The 25,151-nt window shown below is 39.0% G+C and overlaps 1 protein-coding gene across 1 annotated transcript in view; it reads left to right on the plus strand.

Annotated features, from left to right (window-relative positions):
* Positions 1-24,860, plus strand: part of LOC104599080 (exocyst complex component EXO84B-like) — a 36,408-nt gene extending 11,548 nt beyond the window's left edge. The window contains exons 3-7 of the mRNA XM_010261450.3: positions 9,672-10,728; positions 13,183-13,695; positions 21,380-21,568; positions 21,659-21,795; positions 24,248-24,860. Coding sequence (XP_010259752.1) covers positions 9,672-10,728; positions 13,183-13,695; positions 21,380-21,568; positions 21,659-21,795; positions 24,248-24,410 — 2,059 coding nt within the window. The 3' untranslated portion in view covers positions 24,411-24,860. The remainder of the gene's footprint in view (positions 1-9,671; positions 10,729-13,182; positions 13,696-21,379; positions 21,569-21,658; positions 21,796-24,247) is intronic.
* Positions 24,861-25,151: the final 291 nt, after the last annotated feature.

The following is a 25,151-nucleotide window of genomic DNA, read 5'->3' on the forward strand; positions in this document are numbered from 1 at the left end:
AGGCCCGAGCCCGAGCCCGGCCCGATCATTGGGCCTACAATTTGGGCCCGAGCCCGGCCCTCATAAAAAGCCCGAAGCCCGAGCCTGGGCCCGAGCCCGAAATTTAGCCTATATTATTATTATTATTAATGTTGAAGCAGCTGAATAAAGAGAGATAGATTGAAATTATAAAGAAAATAATAAAATATATATATATATATATTAAATTATAAATATATATTTTAATAAATATTATATTATTTATATATTTTATATAATATATAAAATACATATTATATATTTTATAAAATATATAATACTGAGTCGGGCCGGGCCGGGCTCGGGCTGGGCTTTTTTGACAAATCCTGAGCCCGGCCCGAAACACAGTCGGGCTTACTGTGTTAAGCCCGAGGTCAGGCCCGCGGGCCTAATTATATGACCAAGCCCGGCCGGGGTGCGGGCCGGGCCGTCGGGCTACCCGGCCCATGAACAGGTCTACCTTCAACCACATCCTTCTTCCACAATGTAACTATCCCCCTTGAGGCTCCCCATGATGGGGCAGCCACCCAATTGATCCCCCTAGCTTTCCAAATACTCTTTGCCCATCTGCCATCAAAATCCATTCTTTTGGACTCCTGTATTAATACAATGTCAAGAAGAAGAAGAATTGAGAGGCCATCTGAATCATAGAGTATCTGGCTGATAACAATATAAGATTTTCCATTCACCTTGACATGCTCAAAGATCAGGAAGTACATCAATCTGATTCATCAACCTAAGACTCATTATAGGAGATTCTAGGTTTACTAAGCAATGAAAGAGGTGGTCGTTAGCTCGATTGGAGGAACGTTTGGTAGACTTAATCTGTTAAACAGATGCTTGGTTTGTCATTTTGTTAATTCTGAACCAGATGTGGAAGAAGTGTGGGCTTGGGCAGTGGCTGAGTGGATTCCAAGTAGATCCTTTCAGGTGAGGAGACTTAGTGCGGGGATTCTTTCTTTTCATCTTCAGCAATGAGAAGGGAGCTCTTGACATCCTCGCCTATGATCAAGATCAATTAAGGTTTCCAGATTTGAGGTTGGGGAGATGGAACCCTCTAGTCAGAACGTTGAGAAATGTGGGGTCGTCGAGTTTTGTCTGGATAAATGTCTTCAGCATTCCTCTACATGCCTGGTGCTTCCAAACATTCAGAGATGTTGGAGATGTATGTGGAAAGTTTAGGTTTGTAGATTCAAGAATTATTGAGTGGAAGAACTTAGTTTGTGCGTGGATTTTAATTGAGGTGAAGGAAATTCATCTTGTTCCAGTTTCTTTACTGCTTCATTTTGGCGGTGAACTCGTTGACTTAAGAGTGGTGGGAGAAGGAACTTACCCTGGTGGCTGGTTGGGTGATTTTTCGTCTTGGAAGGAGGAGGGGAGAGGTTCTCAGTGCTTGACTGGTTCTAACAGCAAGCCGAACAGTCTGGTAGTAAAGGAAAGGCAGGAGGCTGAATATGAGGGCAGTTGGGGATTAAAAAAATTAAATGGCAATGGTTGGGTCGACCTGAGTCTTTTTGACACGAGATTTTGGGAAGGTAAAGAAGGGAGAGTTGGGGAAGGTTTCGAAAAAAGGGAGTAAGTTATGGGGCCTATTAGAGAGAAAAGATTGGGGCTAGCTACACGCTGACTCAGCAATTATGAATAACTCAGAAAGGAGAGGGGATGAGGGACATGTTGCAGACCAAGTGGTAAAAGGAATTGGGTCTGACGAGGAAGTTGAAAAGTCTCTTCCGTTATGCTTAGAATGGGTTTCTTGTGAAAAGAATGGAAATGCTGCTGGGGCCCACCATCCAAAGTCTCCATCGAAAAACAGAAAAAAGAGCTTCATCCTGCTCAGGTTTGAGATAAACAGAAAACATATAGTGAAGTTTAAACGGTCAAAAGATGTTAGTGGGAAGGGTTCTATTAGATTAGTAAGGGACAAGCTTCAGAAAAGGAGAGAGGTAGGAGGGGAACAAGAGCTCTTCAGTGGTGATAATAGGAAGAAGGATGCTGCAGGTGGGTCTCTGCTTCTTGTGATGTGGAGCGAAGTCCTAACAATAGCGTGGAAGTTCATGTTAGCTGCGTTGGGAACAGGTGCGATCCTGTGGAGGTTGTGGAAGCTGCGAATCAAAAGGTGCTTGATGGTAAGGTGCCTTTGAATTCTAACCCTATGGTAAAGGAAGGTCTGAGTGGCGCAAATGAGTGTTATTGAAGTTGAGAATAGTCTGAAGGAGAAGGAAGTGGTTTTAAGAGATACCGCTGTTTCTGATTTAGGAGAAGTTCGTGCTATTGGCATTGAAGGAAGGGCAACTGTAGGCGAGAATCATTGTGCCTTGCCCCAATCCGAGAGTGCAGTGGGTGATTTTCGTTACTTCGAGGAGTGGTGATTGGAAAGTTAGGTGTGGATTTGGGTAGGAGGGGGGAGGCTAAGAATACTTAAAATGTTGCTGAATCGGTGAAGGCCAAAATTCCCTGTGGAACATCGGGAGAAAGATACTCTCATACTGTTTATGTTACAAAAATTTTCTCTCGGTTGAAAGGTGGTTTAATTGGGACTGGGCCTACCAACAAATACAAGGTCTACAAGAGAAGGGGCAGTAGTCTTTCAAAGATGGCAACCGGAGATGCCACTGGTAAGGATTTCTGGGTTGGTTCTAACCAGGACCAGCAATTGGGGACTTAACAGCGGGGGGAATCAATAGGGAACAATTCTGTTTCCACTGTAAGAGATTGCAATAAAATCTTTGGGAGGAAGGTGGTGAATTCAGGAAGTATCAACATCGAGGAAGTGGCTAAAAAAGATGTAGAGGTTGGTAAAAGCCTGGGTCTGTTTTTCTGGGGTGGAGAGGAATTTGTTAGGAAAGCCTTTGAAGAGTTTGAGAGGAAGAAGAGAGAAGAAACCTTGAAGGAGAAGAGAAACAGAGGTGGGAGGTGGAATGAAGATGTCAACGGTCAGGAGGAGGTTTTTGAAGGGGAAGATTGGGTTCTTGGTTTTGATAGGATTGATGATGATTGTGATTGAAGTCTTCTTTTTATTTTAAAGTCTTGTAGTTGGTGGAGTTTATGAGTCAGTAGTCATGTTTTCTCTCAGATGATATCTTATCACCTTCCTTATGTAATCTTCTTTTTATTTTAATGAAATTTTTATTTTATTATTGGTTTCAAAGTTTTGTAGGAGGAGATTTACATACAGTTTGGAGTGCTGATTGGGAACCTGATTCAACAAATCCAAGCAGGTCAACAAATCCAAGGAGCAAGGTGGGTTAGGAATTGGGAACCTGATTCATAGAAATATAACTTTTCTAGTAAAATGGTTGTGGAGATTCCCCTTAGAAAGTGACAGGCTGTGGCATAGGGTGATTGAAAGCATACATGGTATCATGGACAATGACTGTGATGTAAAGGTGGCTCTTGATTCATCTTCAGCTTCTCGTTGGAAATCAATACAAGAGGTGCTCCCTTTTTTCTTAACCTCACTTGCTTTGATGTGGGAACATAATTTGCTTTTGGGAGGATCTTTGGCTTGGTGACACACCTCTTAAGGTGCAATTCGTTTTGCTCTACTCCCTGTCCAATTACAAATTAGAACCTATTTCGAAATTTGGAGGAGCATCCCCTTCTGGGATAAATTGTGACTTTGTCTTTAGAAGGTGATTGAAGGATAATGAATGTGATTTCCTTATCTCTTTGTTGACCAAATTGGACTTGATTTTTCTAGACCAAAATTCAGAAGACAATAGAATCTGGTCAATCTCCCCCAATGGTCTCTTCACTTGTGCTTCTTTCTTCAATTTCCTCATCTTTTCCAGTTCTTTGGGGGTGAGTTTCTCAGTGAAAGAGATTTGGAGTAAGCCTATGCCACCTAAAGTTCAAGCATTATGTTGGGAAGTGTTCCTTGGGAGGATTAACATCTGTGACAAGCTCCAAAAAAGAAGGCCCAACAATTGCCTCTCTTGTCATTTGTGTATCCTTTGCAAAGCAAGTGGGTGAGACTATTCCCATTTACTAATCTCTTGTTCTTTTGTGTGTTGCACTTGGGAACACTTATGCTCTCTCTTTGGTTGTAGGTGGGTTCCCCCTCAAGACTTGGTAAATCTCTTCAGTTCGAGCTTCCTAAGGCAACCAAGAAAGAGAGGGAGAATCATGTGGAAGATAGTTAGGGCAGCAATGGTGTGGATTTTATGGGAGGAAAGAAACAAAAACAAATCTTTAGTGAATAAGTAGGTCAAAGGAGGAGCAGAGAGGAATATGGATGAGAGGATGTAGGTGTTGGTGGTATGCGTTGATGTGAGGAGAGTTGGGAAGCTGGATGAGAGGATGCCGGTGTTGTAGGCTAGCCTAGTAGGAAGGTTCGTGGGGATGGATCTTGAAGTTTAGAAGGTTGAAGCATCGATGTCTTTTGAATGGGGGAAGAATTGTTGACTGGGTGTGAAGAAGTTAAACAGTGGGCTGCTTCTGTGTATGTCCTATAGTAGAGGAGTAGAGAGGCTTACGGAGTTAGAGAGCTCGAAGGTGAGAGAATACGACCTTTGATTAAGTTGGTGGTTCCCAGCGGTAGGGTGATTAGGGAAACAAGAAGAAGAAGGGTAGTGTAGTTAGGATTTAGGAGTGATGGGTAACCCCCTTCACACATGGGGTATACTTACCCTTAAGGAGATTGGGGATCATTATGGGAAGCTCCTAAAATATGATGATAGGAATAGGACTTGGGAAAGGTTGGACATAGCTAGAATATTGGTGGAAGTGGAGGAGGTTTCTACTCGACTGAACAAGATGGAACTTTAGTTTTCTAGGGAGAACTATGAGTTGAGGCTAACTTTAGAAGGGGAGGAAGAGACTTTCTTGAGGGCAGACATGAAAGAGCCTGGTGGAGAGGTTGATTTGGATAAGCTAGGGGGAGAAATAGTGGGAAGAATCAGAGTTGTAGAACAGAGTAGGGTAGGGAGATGAAGAGTCAATCAAAGGTGGATGACAATGAGGTGGCATGTTTGAAGGGTAAAGTAGGAAGTTCAGAGGAAAAATTTGAGTTGGATTTACATCAAGAGGGACATGTGGGGAGGTGAGGGTGATGTGAGTGTGAAAGATCAAAGTCAAATGAGAAGATTTCAATAGAAGGGGAATGGGTGGTAGTGGGTAATACGGATTTGAGAGGCCTGAGTGAGGATCACTTCAAGAAGAAAAAAAAACAAAAGTTTTGAAAGGAAACAAATGGTGGAAGAATTTGAAGGTTTAGAGGGAGGGGTAAGATAGGAGGAGGGGAGAAAAAAATCTTTTGGGGCAAAGGATTTGATTTGTGGTAGGGATAGTGTCAAGGAGAAAGGATTTTCGAATGAGTGGGTTTGGGCTGTTACAAGGTACAAGAAAGGTAGGAAGTAGAAGATAGTGCTGAAGAAAAGAGAGAAAGGAAAGGTATCACACCTTTTGCAATGAACATGGTGCAGGGTGCTATCAGGTGGAAGACATTGCTGGTGAAAATAGTGAGGCTGGTTCGTGGAGAGTTAGGCAGTAGGTTCAGTTGTAGGAGGTAGGTGGTTCGAATGGGGGTGAGCTTATCTTTGTGGTACAGCCTTTGCATGTTCAATACTTTGAAAGTTCTCTCAATGGTGTCTGGGATGGAGGTTGTGACAAAGATAGTTGAGGAGGTTGATTCAGAGACGGGGTTGGGTCACACAAGTGACATCATTGAAAGCTGGTCTTCTTAGTAATGAAGTAGTTCCAGTTCCTATGCCTTGTACTGAGGGTTGGGATGAATCTAGCAAGGAAGTGACGTGGGAGAAGGGGGCAGTGAGGGGAGTTCAAGCAAAGCAGAAGAATTCTAATGGGATGGAGGGGTATAATCTTCATAACAGATAAGGTGCCATTTAGCCTCCTTTTTTCAGATGGAAAGATATTTCATATACCTCTGAGGGTTTTTGGTTGTGTTTATTTTGTTCACATTCTTGGCCCTCATCGCAGAAATTGGATCCTAAGGCCAAGAAATGTGTTTTTCTTGGGTATGCTCAGAACAAAAAGGGGTATTGTTGTTATGACCCAGTGTCGAGGAGCAGATTTGTCACTATGGATGCTACCTTTTTTCAATCCACATTCTTCTCGAGTGGTTCTCCTCAGGGGGAGAGTTTTGGGGAGGAGAACTCACAATCTGTTCCTCTTCCTGTTTCTATGGTGCCTCCATCAGTTCAGCCAGCATCTACATCAGTTTAGCCACCACCTACACCATCAGTTCAGCCAGCATCGGTTCAGCCAACACCTGCACCTCCAGTTTCATTACCTAAGCCACTACGGGCAGCCTCACAGTAATATCAACGCCGGCAGATGATGGTTGACTCCACACATCCTCGACCCACACCACTCTCTGTCAGTCCTTCTGAAACTCCAGATTCGGAAGATACAGTTCTAGGTATTCCTCTTGAGTCTATTATGTTTTCTGATGATAATGTTTCTGTCCCTAACACCATTGTTACAGCTGATCCCATTGATCTTGATCTTTCCATTGCACTTCGTAAGGGGAAGAGAAAGTGTACAGCCCATTGCATTTCACACCATCTTTCCTACAATGCCTTATCACTCTCCTACCATGCTTTTCTTTCTTCCCTGGATTCTGTGTCTATACCCAGGAATGTTATTGAGGCTCTCTCCAAACCTGAGTGGAAAACAACCATGCAAGATGAGATGGATGCTTTGGTCAAAAACCAAACTTGGGAAATAGTTGATCTCCTCCCAGACAAGGAGATAGTCGGATGTCGATGGGTATTCACAGTGAAGTATAAGGCTGATGGCAAGATAGAGAGGTACAAGGCAAGGTTGGTAGCAAAAGGGTATACTCAGACCTATGGTGTTGATTATCTAGAAACCTTTGCACCAATAGCTAAGATGAGTTCAGTTCGTATTCTTTTATCTCTAGCAGCCACCTATTCATGGCCCTTGTTCCAGCTTGATGTAAAGAAATGCTTTCCTCAATGGTGACTTACAGGAGGAGGTATATATGGACATTCCAGTAGGCTTTTATGAAAATGTTGGTAAAGGAAAGGTGCGCAGACTCAGAAAATCTCTGTATGGACTGAAACAATCACCTAGGGCTTGATTTGACAGGTTCAGAGGGGCACTCATCCGTTTTGGATACACACAGACACAGTCTGATCACACCCTCTTTGTGAAGAGGAGAGATGCTTTGGTGTCAATTCTGATTGTGTATGTGGATGATATAGTGGTGACAGGAAATGATCTGGAAGAGATTGATGATCTCAAAAAATCATTGCAGCAAGAATTTGAGATCAAAGATCTTGGTGAGCTCAAATACTTCTTAGGGATTGAAGTTGCAAGATCCAAGCATGGGATCTTCATTTCACAGAGAAAATATGTACTTGACCTACTGCGAGAGACTGGGAAGCTGGGGACCAAACCAGCAGACACTCTTATTGATCCAAATCACAGAATTAATGGTGTGGATGGTGAATTGGTAAAGGATGTGGGGAGATATCAAAGAATGCTGGGCCGATTGCTGTATTTGTGTATGACACGACCAGATATTTCTTATGTTGTCAGTGTTGTGAGTCAGTACATGCATGCACCTCGGGTTCAACACTGGGAAGCTATTGAGAGAATACTTGCATATCTGAAAAAGCACCCTGGCAGAGGCATTCTTTTCTCAAATCATGAGAATCTGAAGCTAGAATCCTATATAGATGCAGACTGGGCAGGATGCTTAGATGACAGGAGGTCTACATCAAGACTGTGTACCTTTGTAGGTGGAAATTGATCTCCTGGAAGAGTAAGAAGCAAGCGGCTGTGGCAAGGTCAAGTGCAGTGGCTGAGTATAGATCCATGGCTCATGGTGTCTCAGAACTTCTTTGGGTTAGATCTCTTTTGAGTGAGATTGGGGTGAAAGCAGATGAACCTATGATGTTATACTGTGACAATCAGGCTGCAATCAATATTGCCCACAATCCAATTCAGCATGATAGGACAAAAAACATTGAAGTTGATAGACACTTTATAAGAGAAAGGGTAACAACCAGAGAAGTTTGTTTGCCTTATGTCTCTTCAGAGTTGCAGTTGGCTGATGTTTTCACTAAAGGGGTGGCAAGGAACAAGCTTGAACATGATCTACGCAAGTTGGGAATGTATGACATTTACTCCCAACTTGAGGGGGAGTGTTGAAAATTAATTAGTTTTATGATGTTTTTCTGAGTAGATGTTTTATGTTAGTTGTTAGATAGGAGGTGGGGACCACAGTAGTTATGTGAGTCCAAATTTTATTATGTTTTTCGAGTGTTATATATGCTGTTTTATGTTTTGCCGCCCTATAAGGGCATAGTTGTCTTTGTACTGTTCTATTATTTTAGTATAAATAATAAGTGAAGGGGCGGCCAGATTATTGCTCTCTTTTCTCTCAACTTCTCTCCTTCTTTCTTCCTTCTCTATTCAAGAAACTACTTTCTTTCATATTTTTTAATTCAGCAGATTTCTACTGTTTTTATATGTTCAGCCTGTGGCTGGTTTATAATTTCCCTGTTGTCTAGCTTGGATAGTTTTGGGCTTTTCAAGGCAATCAATAAAATCTCCTGTTAATAAAAAAAAAAAAAAAACAGAAGGACCTCCTGTCCATCACTACACAGTTTCAAGGAGCCTTAGTTCAAGATTGATCAGATTCGTATAAAAGGAGAAAGTTGTATGTTATATCATTACTTGTTATTAGTTCTGGGCCTTAGTGGGCTGGGTCTGTTATATGTTTGTTATTTAATTGTTAAGTTTAATTGTTAAGTTCAGCTGCCTTGCTGGGGGCAGAGGTCTAAATTCATCACTTTTTATGTTAAGTATAAAAGAGAATGGGGTCTCAGATTGAGCTCCTCAATCTGCCTTGACTTTCTCTACTCTTCTCTTTTCTTCTCCCTTCTTTTCTTACTTCTCGCCTGAAACTTAGCTCTTTACAGTGATAAATCTAAATGTTTTGATCTGAATACTGATAGAGGAAAATGTACCTGTTTTTAGATGGAATTAAGGAACTTGATTTTCAGTCTTCAGCATTTTCTCCATCTCCACTTCTTTCTCAGCAAACCCTGAACATCATTTACAGCCACTTTGTTTCTTTTCTGCAACTAAGGAGGGACTTGAGCATCATGTCTTTTGTTGCTTTAAATTACAATATCATGCAACCAGTAGCAAGACAAAATGATGTTACACTTCTTTTAAATTATTTGATAATAGTAATTTTATATTATTTTATAATAAAAGTAAGTTAGTAGGAAACACTTGGAAGCACATGTGTTCCATATAGTGCATAATAGGGGTGTACACCTTATATGAGGTGTATGTTTCATACATGCATGTATACCTGTAAGCTTATGCTTTATAGTTTAATGTATCAATGCTTCTCTATTGCACCTGAAGGCCTTTTTACAGTTCCTCACATTTAGGCATGCGTTTCCCACTTTTTTTTTTCTTTTTTTTAGGACATTGTTTGAAACTTGCAGGCATAACTTGAATCACATACATTTTTCTGTTTTTGAGAACATTGCCCGAAGAATTGTTTACTAATCAAAATTTTCATTTCTGGAGATCTGGTATCTTCTCAATCAAGGGATTAATTCTTCCAATATATGTTAATGGTTCTACTTGTTTCAGTATGTTATGACCATTTGACACTGAATAATGCCATTTCCATTTATCCACAGCACATCAAAGGAGATATCAGATTTAGAGGGGGAGCTTTTGTCCATCAGAAACCTTCTATCTACTCAGGCAGCTCTAATTCATAGTTTAGCTGAAGGAGTCAATATTGATACTTTGTCAAACAATTTCTCTGAAGGTTCTCCAGAACATGGCATATCTAAATTTGAAGGTAGGGAGTCTTCTGACACAGAGAAATGGGCAGTGGAGTTCCCTGATCTACTTGATGTTTTGCTATCTGAGAGGAGAGTGGATGAAGCTCTGGCTACACTTGATGAAGGTGAAAAAGTAGTTGCAGAAGCAAAAGAGAAGAAAAAACTGAGTGCAGCTGCAATTATCTCATTACAGACTGCCCTTACTGAACGGAGGCAAAAGTTAGCTGATCAGCTTGCTGAAGCTGTTTGCCAACCTTCTACCCGTGGTGTTGAGCTTCGTGCAGCTGTCTCAGCTCTTAAAAGACTTGGAGATGGTCCCCGTGCTCATACATTGTTACTCAATGCACATTACCAAAGATTTCAGTATAATATGCAAAGTCTTCGTCCTTCAAACACCTCATATGGAGGAGCATATACTGCTGCCCTCTCACAGCTGGTTTTCTCTGCCATTGCTCAGGCAGCAAGTGATTCTTTGGCTGTTTTTGGCAAGGAGACAGTATATACATCTGAGCTTGTGATGTGGGCTTCGAAGCAAACAGAGGCTTTTGCATTGCTTGTCAAGAGGCATGCATTGGCCTCATCAGCAGCTGCTGGTGGACTAAGAGCTGCTGCAGAGTGTGTTCATATAGCATTAGGTCATTGTTCATTGTTGGAAGTCCGTGGTTTGGCACTTTGTCCTGTGCTCTTGAAGCTCTTTAGGCCTAGTGTTGAGCAAGCATTAGATGCTAATTTAAAACGAATTGAAGAGAGCACTGCTGCACTAGCTGCTGCTGATGATTGGGTGCTCGCATATCCTCCAGCTTTTACACGTCAATCTGGTAGAACTTCAAATGCATCTCTTGGTTCTGCATTATCTTTCCACCAAAAGCTTTCAAGCAGTGCCCACCGGTTCAATTCGATGGTACAGGTAAATGCTTTGTTTTCATCCTAAACTAATTGACTATATTATTATTTCTCTACTGGATCAAATGCTTACCTAACAATAGTAAGGGTGTAGTCAGTCAGTTGCTTGGCATGGCATGTTGCATGCACTAGATAGTATTTCTTCTCCCAATTGACACTTATGTACTTAGTTGTTATTTCAAAGAACATCACACCTAAAACCATTGTCTCCTTGCTTTTTTGGTTATAGTCATCCTTTACATGATTATATCCTTTTAATATGAGCAATGATTACATGATTATATCCTTTTTATATGAGCACTGATGACTGATTACAACATATATCTAGTTGCAATATGGCTTTACAAGCTGATTGATACCAATCTTAGTTAGGAAAATTGCTTATCAAAACAAAAAAAAAGAAAACTTATTTAAGAAAACAATACCTTTATATTTCTGTTTTGTTTGTAATGAGAATAACATATCCAGCATGATTGGCTTACTGAAATTATTAGTTGTTTAAGTTGAGACTTTCAAATTTTTCTTCTTATTGTTTATGTTGAACTATGGTATTGGATATATTACTTGTTTCATGCTGTAAAGTTCAGTATTATCAAAAAGGGGTAATCTTGAGGAAAGAGAGAGGGAGCAAAGGTGGAGCTTGGGGAAACAACTGGGAGTCATCTTGATTAAGGAGGAGATGAGCTGGAGGCAGAAATTTAGATGCAAATTGATAAAGGAGGGGGATAGAAACACAAAATTCTTTCATTTGGTGGCAAGTGGGCGGAGAATGAAAAACTTCATCTCCAAGTTGGAGGTTGATGGTCTAACCCTAACTCAATAGGATGAGATAGCTGAGGATTTTGTGGATCATTTCAAATCCTTATTTAGAAGGCCTCTAAATGATAGAGTGTGGTTAGGACCATAGTTTTCAAGGTGCCAAGACGAGGCTAGGCGACTGGGGGGCGCCTAGTCGCCTACTCGCCTAGGCAGGCGCCTAGGTGATGGATTTTTTTTTTATGTTAAAAAATAGATCCTAGGGTAGTTCCCTAGGTACCATAACCATATTTCTTTAATAATTATTCATGGTTTTCACAAGAAAAGTATAAATTTCATATTAAAGTATAGAAAATCAACATATTCATGTGATGAAAAGGAAGAAGGAAAATAAAATTAAAAAAATATAGGGGCTGAACCCTTATTTTTGTTATAGGAAAAGAAGAAAATAAAAAGTATTGGTAGTAGTAGAAGAAGAAGAAGAAGAAGAAAGAATAAAAAAAGTATTTTATATTAGGAAGTAGAAAACTGTTAGGCAATTGGGCGAGGCGAGCCTCAAAGGGCGCCTTGTCGCCTAGGCGCCGCCTTGACAACTATGGTTAGGACTGGAGTGGCCAAGATTAGAGATTGAGATCAGCAGGTTGTTGGAAAGAGAATAGAAATTGGAAGAAATAAAAGTAGTTTTTTCTATGGATAGATCAAAGGCCCTTGGACCTGATGGTTTCACAATGGCTTTTTACCACGACTGTTGGGACATTTTGAAGGAGGACATTGTTGTAGTGTTTGATGAGTTCTACAGGAGAGGGGTAATTAATCTGGAACTGAACTCCACCTTCATTGCCTTGGTACCCAAAAAAGTTGATGGCACCCATCCGAGGGACTTTAGACCAATAATTTTGGTGAATAGTTTGTATAAAATTATAGCTAAGGTCCTATCCCTCAGGATTAGGCTAGTCTTCCCCACTATTATTGCATCTAACCAGGGGGCCTTTTGTGCAAGGGAGGCAAATTGTGGATCAGATTTTGATAGCAAATGAATATGTGGAGGATTTGAATAGGTCAAGGAGGAAAGGAGTGGTTTGTAAGCTCAATTTAGAAAAAGTGTATGATATGATGGATTGGTCTTTCTTGAGAGAGGTGATCGTTTGCTTTGGTTTTGGAGAAAGATGGTGCAAATAGGTGATGGGATGTTTGAGGACATGTCAATTCTCTATTTTGGTGAATGGAGCAGTAGTGGATTTTTTCCCCAGCTTTAAGGGGTACTAGACAAGGAGACCCTCTCTCTCCTTTCCTGTTTACCTTAGTAGCAAATGTATTGGGGAGATTGATTTCAGAGCAGACTCAAGAAACCTAATAAAATGGTGGAGAGTTGGTAGGGATGGGGTTCCAATCACCTACCTACAGTTTGTAGACGATACAATCCTCTCCTATTCAGCCGCTACATTTCTGAAATCTCCTCTTGAATTTCTGATCTGTTTTGCTTCTTACTGATTCATTTCAGATAAGAACCATAGCATAGCCAGTACCTTATTCATGGGTATGTTTAAAATTTACATGAACAGCAAGTGTGGCCCATAGCCCTTGTCACATGACAATTGTAATTGAACAGTTATATGGAATTATTATTACCTATCTATTACTTACGGACTTGAACTTTTCCTGTTTGCTCATTTTGCTTCATCTTTCAATTGATCTTTTGTAGGATTTCTTTGAAGATGTAGGACCACTCCTTAGTATGCAATTGGGAGGTCGAACACTGGAAGGTGTGTTTCAAGTATTCAACTCATATGTGAGCTTACTCATTAATGCATTACCAGCTTCAGTAGAAGAAGGAAAATTGGAAGGCTCTGGAAATAAAATCGTCCGGATGGCTGAGACTGAATCTCAGCAGATTGCTTTGCTAGCAAATGCATCTTTGTTAGCAGATGAGCTGCTACCACGTGCAGCCATGAAGCTTTCCCCACTGTACCAGTCTGCTATCAAGGATGATCCTCGTAAAAGAGCTACTGACAGGCAAAACCGTCACCCTGAACAAAGAGAATGGAAGAGGCGCCTCCAGCGCTCTGTTGATAGGCTAAGAGATAGTTTTTGTCAACAGCATGCTCTTGATCTTATTTTTACTGAAGATGGTGATACCCATCTAAGTGCAGACATGTATATACATATGGATGGGAATGCAGATGAAATGGAGTGGTTCCCCTCTCAAGTATTTCAGGTATTTCAAATTTGAACTCTTTTTCATTTTGGCTCTCATCTTATTTTGGCAACTTGACTTATCATACTCAATTAACTTTAAATATGATTTTTCTTCATTTTCAATAATTTTCAGATTGCTTTTGATGCATAAGAATTAGCTAGTTTCTCCAGGTTTTGGTTAAATATTCTAAAAAAATTAGGAAAAGCAAGTGTTTTAATGGTTCAACTAATTGCAGACTTGAGTTAGATGAAAAGAAGAGAAAGAGAGGGAGAAAAGAAGAGAAGAGGAGAGAAACAATTGTCTAACTAGAGAGAATTATCTCACTCCAGCCGACCTTAATTATATAGATTATCCCCTACTTAAGTATGGGATATGTAACTTAAAATAAAACAAAATGGACCATTTATCAAAAAAAAAGGACAAAACACAATTCAATAAATGAGAGGAAAAAGACTGAGATAACTCTACTTAGCCAACTCTAACACTCCCCTCAAGCTGGAGGGTACATGTCATATAGTCCCAACTTGTTACATAAATAATCCACTCTTCCCAAACTCAAACCTTTTGTAAACAAGTCTGTCCACTAATTTCCTAAGCTCACATGCTCAATGCTTATCACTTTGGAAAGAACTTTCTCCCTTAGAAAATGGCAGTCGACCCCTATGTGCTTTGCCCGCTCGTGAAAAACTTGGTTAGATGAGATGTGGATTGCATCTTAGTTGTCATAATATAATTTCATATTGTTGTTCACTGAGAACCTAACTTCTTGAAGAAGGTTTTTCAACCATACTAACTTACATGTAGTGTGTGCCATGGTTCTATATTCAGCTTTAGCACTACTTCTTGCCACAACAATTTGCTTCTTACTCTTCGATGTCACTAAATTTCCTCCAAGGAAGGTGCAATACCCTGTAGTGGACCTTTTGTCAAACACTAAACCAGCCCAATCTACATCTGTGTAGCCAATTATTTCAAGACTTCCTCGTGACTTGCATAAATTGGTTTATCACACTAATAGCAAAGGATATATTTGGTTTGGTAATAGTTAAGTAGTTTAGCTTTCCCGCTAACCGTCTATATCTTCTGGGATCATCAAACATTTAACCTGCATCAATGCTCAATTTAACATTTGGTTCCATGGGTGTTTCAGTTAGTTTAGCACTTAACAGTCTTGTCTCTTTTAGTAGGTCAAGAATATATTTCCTTTGGCACAAATTGATGCCTTGCTTCGACCTAGAAACTTTTATACCCAAGAAATACTTAAACTTTCCAAGATCTTTTGTCTAGTGGTGATCTTGTAGAAAGGCCTTTAACCTATCAATCCCCAATCTATCACTTCTAGTTATAACGATGCCATCTACTTATACCACTAACAAAATCTTCTTAGCCTCAAAATCATAATTGGATATTGAGTGGTCAACTTGACATTGTCTCATGCCAAAATATTTTACTACTTAATTGAACCTGTCAAACCAAGCCCAAGGAGACTATTTCACTCCATAATATCCTCCCCCTGAGCAACAAACCCTAGTGGTTACTCCATGTAAACTTCCTCTAGAAGATCACCATGCAAGATGGCATTTTTAATGTCAAATTGTAATAGTGGCTAGTTAGCTGTTAATGAGATCAAAACACGAACTAAACCAATTTTGGCAAGAGGAGAGAGAGTTTCCACATAGTCCATTCCATACAATTGAGAATAACCCTTAGCAACTAGTTTGGCTTTCAACCTCTCCACCCTGCCATCTGCTAAGTATTTAATAGTGTGCATCCTTTACAACCTACAACATGCTCACCTCAAGGAAAAGTGGGGAGCTCCCATGTGTAATTGTGTTCAAGGACAGAGTGTTCCTCTTTCATAGCTTGACACCACCTTGGTGAGGTAAGAGCTTCCTAGACATTCTTAGGTATAGATACGAATGACAAAAGAGAAACAAATTGGTGATGGGAAGTAAATAAGTGAGAAACAGAAACATAATTAGATATGGGGTGAAAAGTACAATTATGTTTACCTTTTCACAATACAATGGGAAGGTCAAGGTCAGAAGGAGGAGGCAACACTCGGGGCTGATGTCTGATGATGAGTGTGCACTTGTAAGATTGGTGGTTGTTCAATATGAGTCCACACTAGAGGAGGTGAAGGCTTAGTCACAACAAGAATAGTTGGAATGGTATCATCGACTAGAACTAGAAGAGGAAGAACGAGAGGAGAGAGAGAAGCATCAGGACCCGTGAAAAATAGCATAAACTCAGAAAATGTGACATCAAGACAAACAAATGATTTCTGAGTGATAAGATTATAGCACTTATACTCTTTCTAGGTCCTCAAATAGCCAAGAATGATACAGTTTATAAAGCGTACATCCAACTTGTCTAAACTAGGGCCTAGGTTATGAACAAATATCTTGGGAGTCAAAGGAAACAAAGACAAAGTGGGAAACAAAATAGAAAAGGGAGAACGATCACGAAGGATGAATGGGGGCATCTGATTAATGAGAAATCAAGCTATAAGTACTGCATCACTCCAAAACCGTTTAGGAACATTCATATAATGGAGGGACCAAACTGTTTCAAGTAAATCATGAATTTTTGTTCAACCACCCCATTTTGTTGGGGAGTGGACACACAAGAAGTTTGATGAATGATGTCGTGCTGCTCCAAATATTGTTGAAATGAAGTAATAAAGTATTCTTTTCCATTATCTGAGCAAAGAATTTTTATTGGAACACCAAATTGAGTGCAAACTTCAGCATGAAATTTTGGAAAATAGAGTACTTCACTTCTTTCTTTCATTAAATAAATCCATGCCATCCTTGAACAATCATCAACAAAATGATAGAGTATATGTAACCATTATAGGACTCAAATCTAATTAGACCCCAAACATATGAATGGACTAAAGCAAAAGAACTCAACATAGGATTATCAACTCTAGGAATAAAGGAACCCAATGATTTTTCCCATACTGACACAACTCACATTGCAAAGAAGAAAGACGACTCAACAAAGGAACAAGTAGCTTGAGAGCCTTGAGAGATGGATGACCGAGCCTACATTGCTACTAGAGAGGAGTTAAAGATGTTTGAAGTGCTACTGTAGAGCCACCACCATCAAGATAATACAATCCACCGGCTTCATGGCCTCCACTAATCTTCTTCTCTGTCTTAAGATCTTGAAAAACACAAGATGAAGGTTAAAAAGTGATAGAACAGGTAAGGGGCTTTGTTAATTTGCTAACAGACATAAGATCGAATAGAAATTTGGGCATAGATAAAACAAATGATAAAGAAAGAGATGCAAGATCAACATTACTAACAAATTAAATGGGAGAGGTAGAACCATTAGCTAAGTTAATAGTTTGTGATGTACTAATAGGGGTGGATTCGAGCTGAGTTGAATACTTGTCTATTTGAGCTTGGCTCGTCAAAACAATGCTAGCCTTGAGCTCAACTCAAGCTAGAGACTTGAGCTCGAATTTGGCTCGATTCAAAAGCTCTCAAGTTTGACTCAGCTTGGCTCGAGCTCGATTACGAGCCAAGCTTCCTATAAAAATAGAAATTATACATATAAAAAATAATTTTTTTATTTTACATACAAAAAATTATTTACTATCATACATATAAAAATAAAAATATTATATAATATTTATTATTATACATATAAAAAATTTGTTTTTATTTTACATATAAAAAAATAAAAATTTTATATATATAATAAAAATTATTTATTATATATACATATGTTAGGTTCGTGAGCCTCATGAGCCGAGCTTCACTAGGCTCGAGCTCGGCTTGAAGCTCGGTTTTAATTGAGTTGAGCTGAGCCGAAGCTCGACTTGAAACTTGGTTTAAATTGAGTCGAGCTGAGCCGAAGCTCGGCTCGATTCGCTTCAACCCCTATGTAATAAGAAAGGGAAGAGAACACACCTGGCGTCCTAGTCATGTGATCAGGGGCTCCAAAGTTGATAATGCAATGGGAAGGTTTGGTGCCAAACACCCTTTTGTTGTCTTGTCCTGAATGAAACTTCTTAGCATGACCCTATATTTCCTTGACTGTGTCTAAGAATATAAAGTTTGTACTTATTTTGGGTTTCACACCATTCCATAACCATGTCCTAATTTGAGCATCTTCTTGCTCCCAATCACTAAACCTTGGAGATTCAGCTGATGGTTTTTCATCCTTCACATGTTTCATCTTCTTCTTGTCTCTAAGGAAAGCCTCCGTTGATTTGGCCCATAGCACATAATTCTCATTATCAAGTTTAGTTGATGTCATCTGCACACTTAGATAATTAGGAGGAACCATCACACTAGATTTCTGATCACAATTACTCTCTCTTGTTGCTACCATCATGTTATCTACTGCTGTTACCTGAACATTACAGCAGTCCACTCACCACTTAGTAGCACTTTCTCATCCAAACAGCAAGGGAAAACATCTTGGGCACATACATCAACCTTCTTCATCATAGAAATTCAGTCACAACCTCTACCAACATCATATTTGTCAACCAATCAGTGAAAACCCTCTTGAAACTGCTCAGTAGAGGGTTCAAACCACCACACAGAATACCAGAGTAGGGCTGCCGCAGCCTTCTACAACCTCTAATCTCAGATCGCAACCCAGTCTTGCCTTCCCTTTTTTTTTTATGGCTCTGATACCATGTCTTAATGGTTTGGCAGATTGCAGACTTGAGTTAGAGAGGAAAGAGGAGAAAGAGAATGAGAGGGATAAGAGAAGAGAAGAGAAACAAATGTCTAACTAGAGAGGATTATCTCACTCCAGCGGACCTCAATATATATAGATCAGCAAGATTACAAAGTCTATTGTGCCCTACTTAACTATGGGACATTTAACTTAAAATAAAACAAAATGGACAAAACACAATTCAATAAATAAGAGGAAAAGGACTGGAATAGCCCTACTTAGCCGACTTTAACAGCAAGATAATAATTTTCACTGCTTGAAGAGACCTAATGTATCAAACGCTAGCTCCTAAAAATGAGCAACTAATATAGTTGTGCAGTGCTATTCATTTTATTTTTTTGCTTTCTATTTATTTGGTAACGGAGGGAGTTGGAGATTATGCACCCTTCAAATCCACTAGTTCTGAAGTTCAACCAAATAATAAATCCTCCAATGTGTATGTGTATCTGATTTAAGAGAGAAAAATCTTGGTAATGAAATAAGCTTCCAATGCATGTAATTTCTGAGATTTGGATGTAAACCTGCAATATTTATAAACCTAACATATAGAAGAAAAAAGACAGAGAACAAACATATCTAATTCCAATTCCATTGCTGTTAAAATTTTTTTTGCTCATTCTAACACTTTGGTTGGAGATGATAGGGGCTTCTTGGCACTTTGTTGGTAGCATTGGAATTGGAATCAAGTTGGTCAATGAATTTTTACTTTTTTTTTCTTAGTTTAAAGTCTTTTGTGCAAACTTGAAAAATTAAATGAGATCCATAAGAAAATAATAAAGCTGTTGTGCTCACACCCACCAAAGGAAAAGAAAGCCATGTTAATACCACCTCAATTTTGGTTTGCAAAGAAACTATCCATAAAAGTGGGCCCACTAGAGGATTTTCCATGTGATCAGATCAAACTAGGTGTCCTGGATGGAAACAAGATATCTGGAGGCACAAGTTACTCTCTGCAACAAAGACCTACTTCCTTAACCAAATGTAGATCGTGGATTAGAACAAACCAAAGTAAATTCTTATCACTTGCTTTCCGTTGAGCATAGATTGGTTTTCATCTTGAGACATCAATGAGTTTAATTTTCTCTCTCTCTCTGACACATAGACACAGACATGATTTTATTTCTTAGTTAGTTGATCTCCCTTTTGTTCTTGTTTATTAGTATATTTCCCAATAATATAGATAAAAAAAATTTATTTGCCAACGACTTCCTCAACAAAAGCAATGTCAGCAATATTGGCTGTTTACAAAGACTTCACCTACACCTAATATGCCTGCGTCTCCCAAAGATAACACTTTCAAGTTTAATTTGAGGTAAGGGTTTGGTTATATCCATTGTGGAAATGCATATGACCTTAAACTTGACACTGAAGCCACTATTTGGCATCCCTGAATGACATCCATAGAAAAGGTTGAAACATTCTTATGGATTTTATCCAATAGATCACTTTAGCAAGATATTTTAATGACTACTTATTTGGATTGAACTTTTTCATTGAACATTCTAACATTCATTTCCTCTTAAACAGACAATGGCATAATTTTCCTATGCACCTCCACATAACCTTCCCCCTCCTTCTGGAGGGTGAGAAAAAGAAGTCAGAGCAAATACTTCCACTTTTCTTGGAGCTTGGAGGAGTGCGCCTACACCCAAAAGGTTAAACGTCCCAAATTTCATAGATGAAATGGGAGGGGATTAATAAGTGGAAGGTAGTCTCACAAGACTAGTGGGATCTAACCACCAATGTAGTGTGGAGTGTTCAATGCAAATGCAATTTAAATGATTGTGAGCTGACTCACTATGTTACTGTTGCAACCCCTTCAATAGGCAAGAAAAGTGCAGATATGGCTGGTAGGAAATTGTGGGACCCTGATCCCAATAGTTTCTATACAGTGAGATCATGCTACTCATTTGTGGTGTTAATTTCCTCATGCTTTGGAGATGGTTGTAAGGATCAAATATTGCTGCAAGGATGCTTTTTGTTCATGTAGGTGGAAAAGATGCAGTAAATTGTTATCATACCATCTCATAGTAGGGACATACCAGATGAATGCATATTATGCCAGCAATATCTGGGAAGTTTGCCCCATGTTCTCCTGTCTGTTCCTTCACTTTCCACATCTGATGGCACTTTATAAAGTTATATAGAAAAGAATGGTTCACCCTGGAAAACTTAAAACTATTTTGTTAGGCTTGGTGGTGAAAGAATTCTCCAGGAAGGGGGAACTTAATTTTTATTTTGTTGTACATTTAGGAAGGAGCATAACTATAAGGTTCCAGGCAGAATGGATAACTGAAAAGATAGAATATCTCATATTATTTTAGACTATTCTTTCAAATTTTGGTGATCCTTCTTTCTCAAAATTTTAAAATGGTTGGCAAAGCAATGTTTTCTAGATTTTTATAGGCTGTTTATATGTACGTTAGTCATATGTTAGGAACCATATAAAGACAAGTACATTGCACCTTTGTCTCCTTTTGTTTGAGACACAATACATCACATATCTAAAAGAAAAAAAAAACAAAGATATCTTATCAAGAAAGGAAATCTACTGAAGAAATCCTATACTAGTATACTGGTGAAAAGAAAAAAAAAATCCCCTAACCAGATTCTGTAGGAAAGAATTAAATTATTGCCAGGGAAGGACAATTAGAACTAATTGATCTAAGCCTTTTTCCTCTACATTGAGAGATATTTACTCACTTGATCAGGAACAGATGAGTAATTCCATTCATCTGTGCCGTAACACCACTACTTCAAGGTGTCTTCTACTTAGTTGTTCCAGTATCTGTAATTTTATACTAAAATGGTTGGCATTGTAGTTTTATATCTTTCTGTGCCTACAAAATTAATTGACATCATGGTTTTAGATTTGATGACTGCTGATCATGCTTTTTGTGACTAACCTCTTTGATGCAATGTTCCTAAACTAATTATGACAAGCTTCTGATCCAATCTTCTTATTCTTTTTTTTGTCCTTGCTACCAATATTCAGGATCTTTTTGCAAAACTTAATAGGATATCAAGCATAGCTGCAGATATGTTTGTTGGCCGAGAAAGGTTTTCTACTCAGCTATTGATGAGACTTACAGAGACTATTATGTTATGGCTTTCAAATGACCAAAGCTTTTGGGATGATATTGAGGAAGGACCTAGGCCTTTGGGTTATCTTGGCCTTCAACAGGTATATGAATTTAATGTGAGACACTTGTTATGGTGTTCATTTGTTTGATGAAAAACCTACATTCAATTTACGTGGTGGTTACTTGTGCAGTTTTATCTGGACATGAAGTTTGTTATTTATTTTTCATCCCAAGGGCGTTACTTATCCCGGCATTTGAATCAAGTTATCAATGACATTATAGCTAGAGCAATTGCAGCATTTGCTACAACTGGAATGGACCCTTATAGGTAGGCTTCTTTCTGGGTATGAAGAATTTTCCAATGATTTATGCTTAATTTGTTTGAGTTGCAATTTTGGTCTATGGGTTATGTTCAAGTTACTGAGGCATTCAAATATGAAGCATATAGAAACATGGGAAACAAGGAGAAATGAGTTTGATGAGGAAAAAACCAAAATTCATGGTTTGCAAATGGTTAGTTGTAGGGTGTATGCTTACCCCTCTGGATGCATCTCATTTTCTTATTTGGAGATTCATTGTGCTCTTGTTGTACTCTAGAAAGATTAACCTACGTTATTGCTTCCTGAATGTGTTTTTGTCCTGCCATAAAAAATAAATTGAAACATTATGATGAAGTAAGTTCTAATGGTATCTAATTAGAACAGGCTCAACTTTTGATGCTGGTTCATCTTCTTGATCAGCTCCTCTTTCCTCTTAGGGGACTTACTTTCTCAATTGTTGTCTTTAGGAAAGCACATGCATTTTATGGTTACATCCTTTATATTAATCCCTTCGGTATTTACCATGCCATCCATACATTTTGTTGGACAACATAGGTGAAATGAAATTTAAACATTGCATTCACCTCAAATTTGCCAAGTGATTAGATTTATTCTTTAACTTCTTTATTGAGCATGTGAAGGCCAATTTTATTTTTCTCCTTTCCAAAGTAGCCTTTAGGGTTACATCCTTTATATTATTGTCTTTAGGTAAAATGAAATTTAAACATTGCATTCACCTCAAATTTGCCAAGTGATTAGATTTATTCTTTAACTTCTTTGTTGAGCATGTGAAGGGCAATTTTATTTTTCTCTTCTTGCCAAAGTAGCCTCTAGGGTTGTACATGGGTTGGTTTGGTTCGGTCTCATGTACTTGGACCAACTGAACTGACACTGTCTGGTTATCTACTTAACAAACTGAAACTGACCAAGAAGTTTATAAAACCATTAAACCGATTTTGAATTTTTTTTCTCAGTTCAGTTGGTTTAACCAGTTAAACAAAAAGCAGATTCAACAATCAATAGACAGGCTGCCACTGTTTCAGAGCTTAATACCCAAATGTCATAATGGCATGCAAATGCACTAGGGGGATAGAGCAGTTTTATTAGTCAAACTGTCAAAGCTTATTTATTATAACACAAAGGATTTGGTGGGACCGAATGTCATAATTGAGATTGGGAAATGCATGCCAACGAGTAAAGGTGACTTGAGCAGTTTTGTCACTCACAGCTTATTTATTATAAGCTGATAGTGGGGCCCAGTGGGATCCAGTGGGGTCCAGTGTGAGATTGTGAAGTCAATATATGTTGTATTCCACTAATATTTGAAACATTGAAACTAATTGGTCAGATTGGTTCGGTTTCAGTTTACAAAATAAATTGCAACTGAACCGAAGAACCAGGTTTTGAATGTTTTCAAACTGGGACCGACCAATTTTTCTTGAGAGCTGACCAAATCTGGTTGAATCAGGCCGGTTTGGTTGGTTTGGTCAGTTCATATGCTTTTCTGGACAGCCCTAGTAGGTAGTAGCCTTCTTGGACATTGACAGATTGAAACAGGCTATTTTGCTTGTCGAGCAGATTCTCCATTTCCTGTGCCCCAAAACATATTTTACTCACTAAACCACTTTGATGTTGTCTTCTATTTTGATCTGTACTGATATTTCTTTTTTTTTTTGATCAATAACATCATCTTCATTAAATTAAGAGAAGAGAGGGAAAAGAATACAAAGGGAGATAAAATAACTTAGCTCCCCAAAAACAGAAAACACAGGGAATGCAAAGAAAAATTAAAAACTAGCCCAAAAAACAGCCTCCCTGTTCACTTCTTGCTTGGCCAACCCATCCGCAAATGAGTTGGCACTCCTCTTCACCCAGCTGTACTGAATCTCAATGTCCCTACCCAGCCATAAGAACTGTTTTTTCTCATTGTTAAAGTTCCACAAACCACTGTCCTCTGTCTTCAACCAATTAACCACCACCTTTGAATCACCTTCCAGAATCAAGCGGCTAATATTTAATTCTTTTGCTCTTCGAATTCCTTCAAGCGCTGCAAGGATCTCAGCCCTAAGAGAGTCACCTTCTCCAATAGGGCCAGAGAATAAAGCAGTAACAATCCCTTCCTCATTCCTGAAGACTCCTCCAATCCCAGAGGGCCCTGGATTCCTTACACTGCTGCCATCAAAATTCAGCTTTATAAAGCCCGAGGGGAGAGGGGACCAGAACGGACAAAGAGTCCTCTTGCATCTAGCAGTGGAAGCAATCTCTTTCCAGTTTCTTAGCAAGTCATCCATTTAGTGTTGGTAAATTATGTTACTGATATTGCCCTAGAAGTCCCTGATATTTCAGGCAGTTACCTGGTAAATTCTGTTATTTGAACTTACAGTTATTATTATGTTTGCCTGTAATACCATGAAATATTTGGGTTTTCTGGAAGCTGAAAATATTAGTTTTTCTGATCAGTGTACTTCCAGAGGATGAATGGTTTATTGACATTTGTCAAGAAGCAATAGAGAGGTTGACTGGAAAATCAAGAGCTGTCAATGGGGATCGGGATCCCAATAGCCCAACTGCTTCGGTCTCAGCACAATCAATTTCTTCTATCAGATCTCATGGAAGTTCCTAGTGCACTAGCCTTGTAGACTAGAAGTGAAGCAAAACTGGTCGGAGAGTGGGCAAACTGGTTACTGCTATTGATCAACCAGCAGATGCCCTATTTCATGCTAGATCCTGCTGGTGGTTGTGTTCATATATCCTTGTATAAATAGTAAGCATTTTCCCCTTTTTTCTCCAATTTTCCTTCTTGTACTAGTGCAAGATCATTTCTTTGCTTGATGCTTGTGTGGTCAAGTTCAGGAATTTTCCTTTTTCACTCTTCCAGTTCTAGTGAGAGTATGGAATTTGTAAATGTTGATGAGTTAAATACTTTGATCCTGACTCTTGATTGTACCATTCCTTCATTTCTTGCTATGGTATTCTGTTCATTTGACATGCCTCAAACAAACTGAAGGGCACACTGTTGTGCTTACAATGTATTATATTTTCCAGCTTTTAATTATGTGATTTTAGCCACAAAGCGCATTTTGATGTTCTAGTGAACTTTCTTATTCTGTTGCTAATGCTAAATGGTAATTACTGTTTCAAGTTGCCAATTTTTGTAGCGTGAGCTGTGAACCCACTATTTGATGTGGCTAACCTAGGACCGGAAGATCTACAGGTTTGAAAAGTAGCAGGTGGTTTGTTAATATCTATGGTTGGTTAGTGCTTTTCTTTTTCTGTCAACATTCTTCTACTTGGCTTGTTCCCTTCTAATGTTTGTAACTGAAAGTGGATCAGTGGAAGCTGGTTAGGTCAAGCATCAAATATG

The sequence above is a fragment of the Nelumbo nucifera genome, chromosome 2, assembly GCF_055504915.1.
Source record: "Nelumbo nucifera cultivar China Antique chromosome 2, China Antique-T2T, whole genome shotgun sequence".
In the NCBI taxonomy this organism is placed as follows: Eukaryota; Viridiplantae; Streptophyta; class Magnoliopsida; order Proteales; family Nelumbonaceae; genus Nelumbo; species Nelumbo nucifera.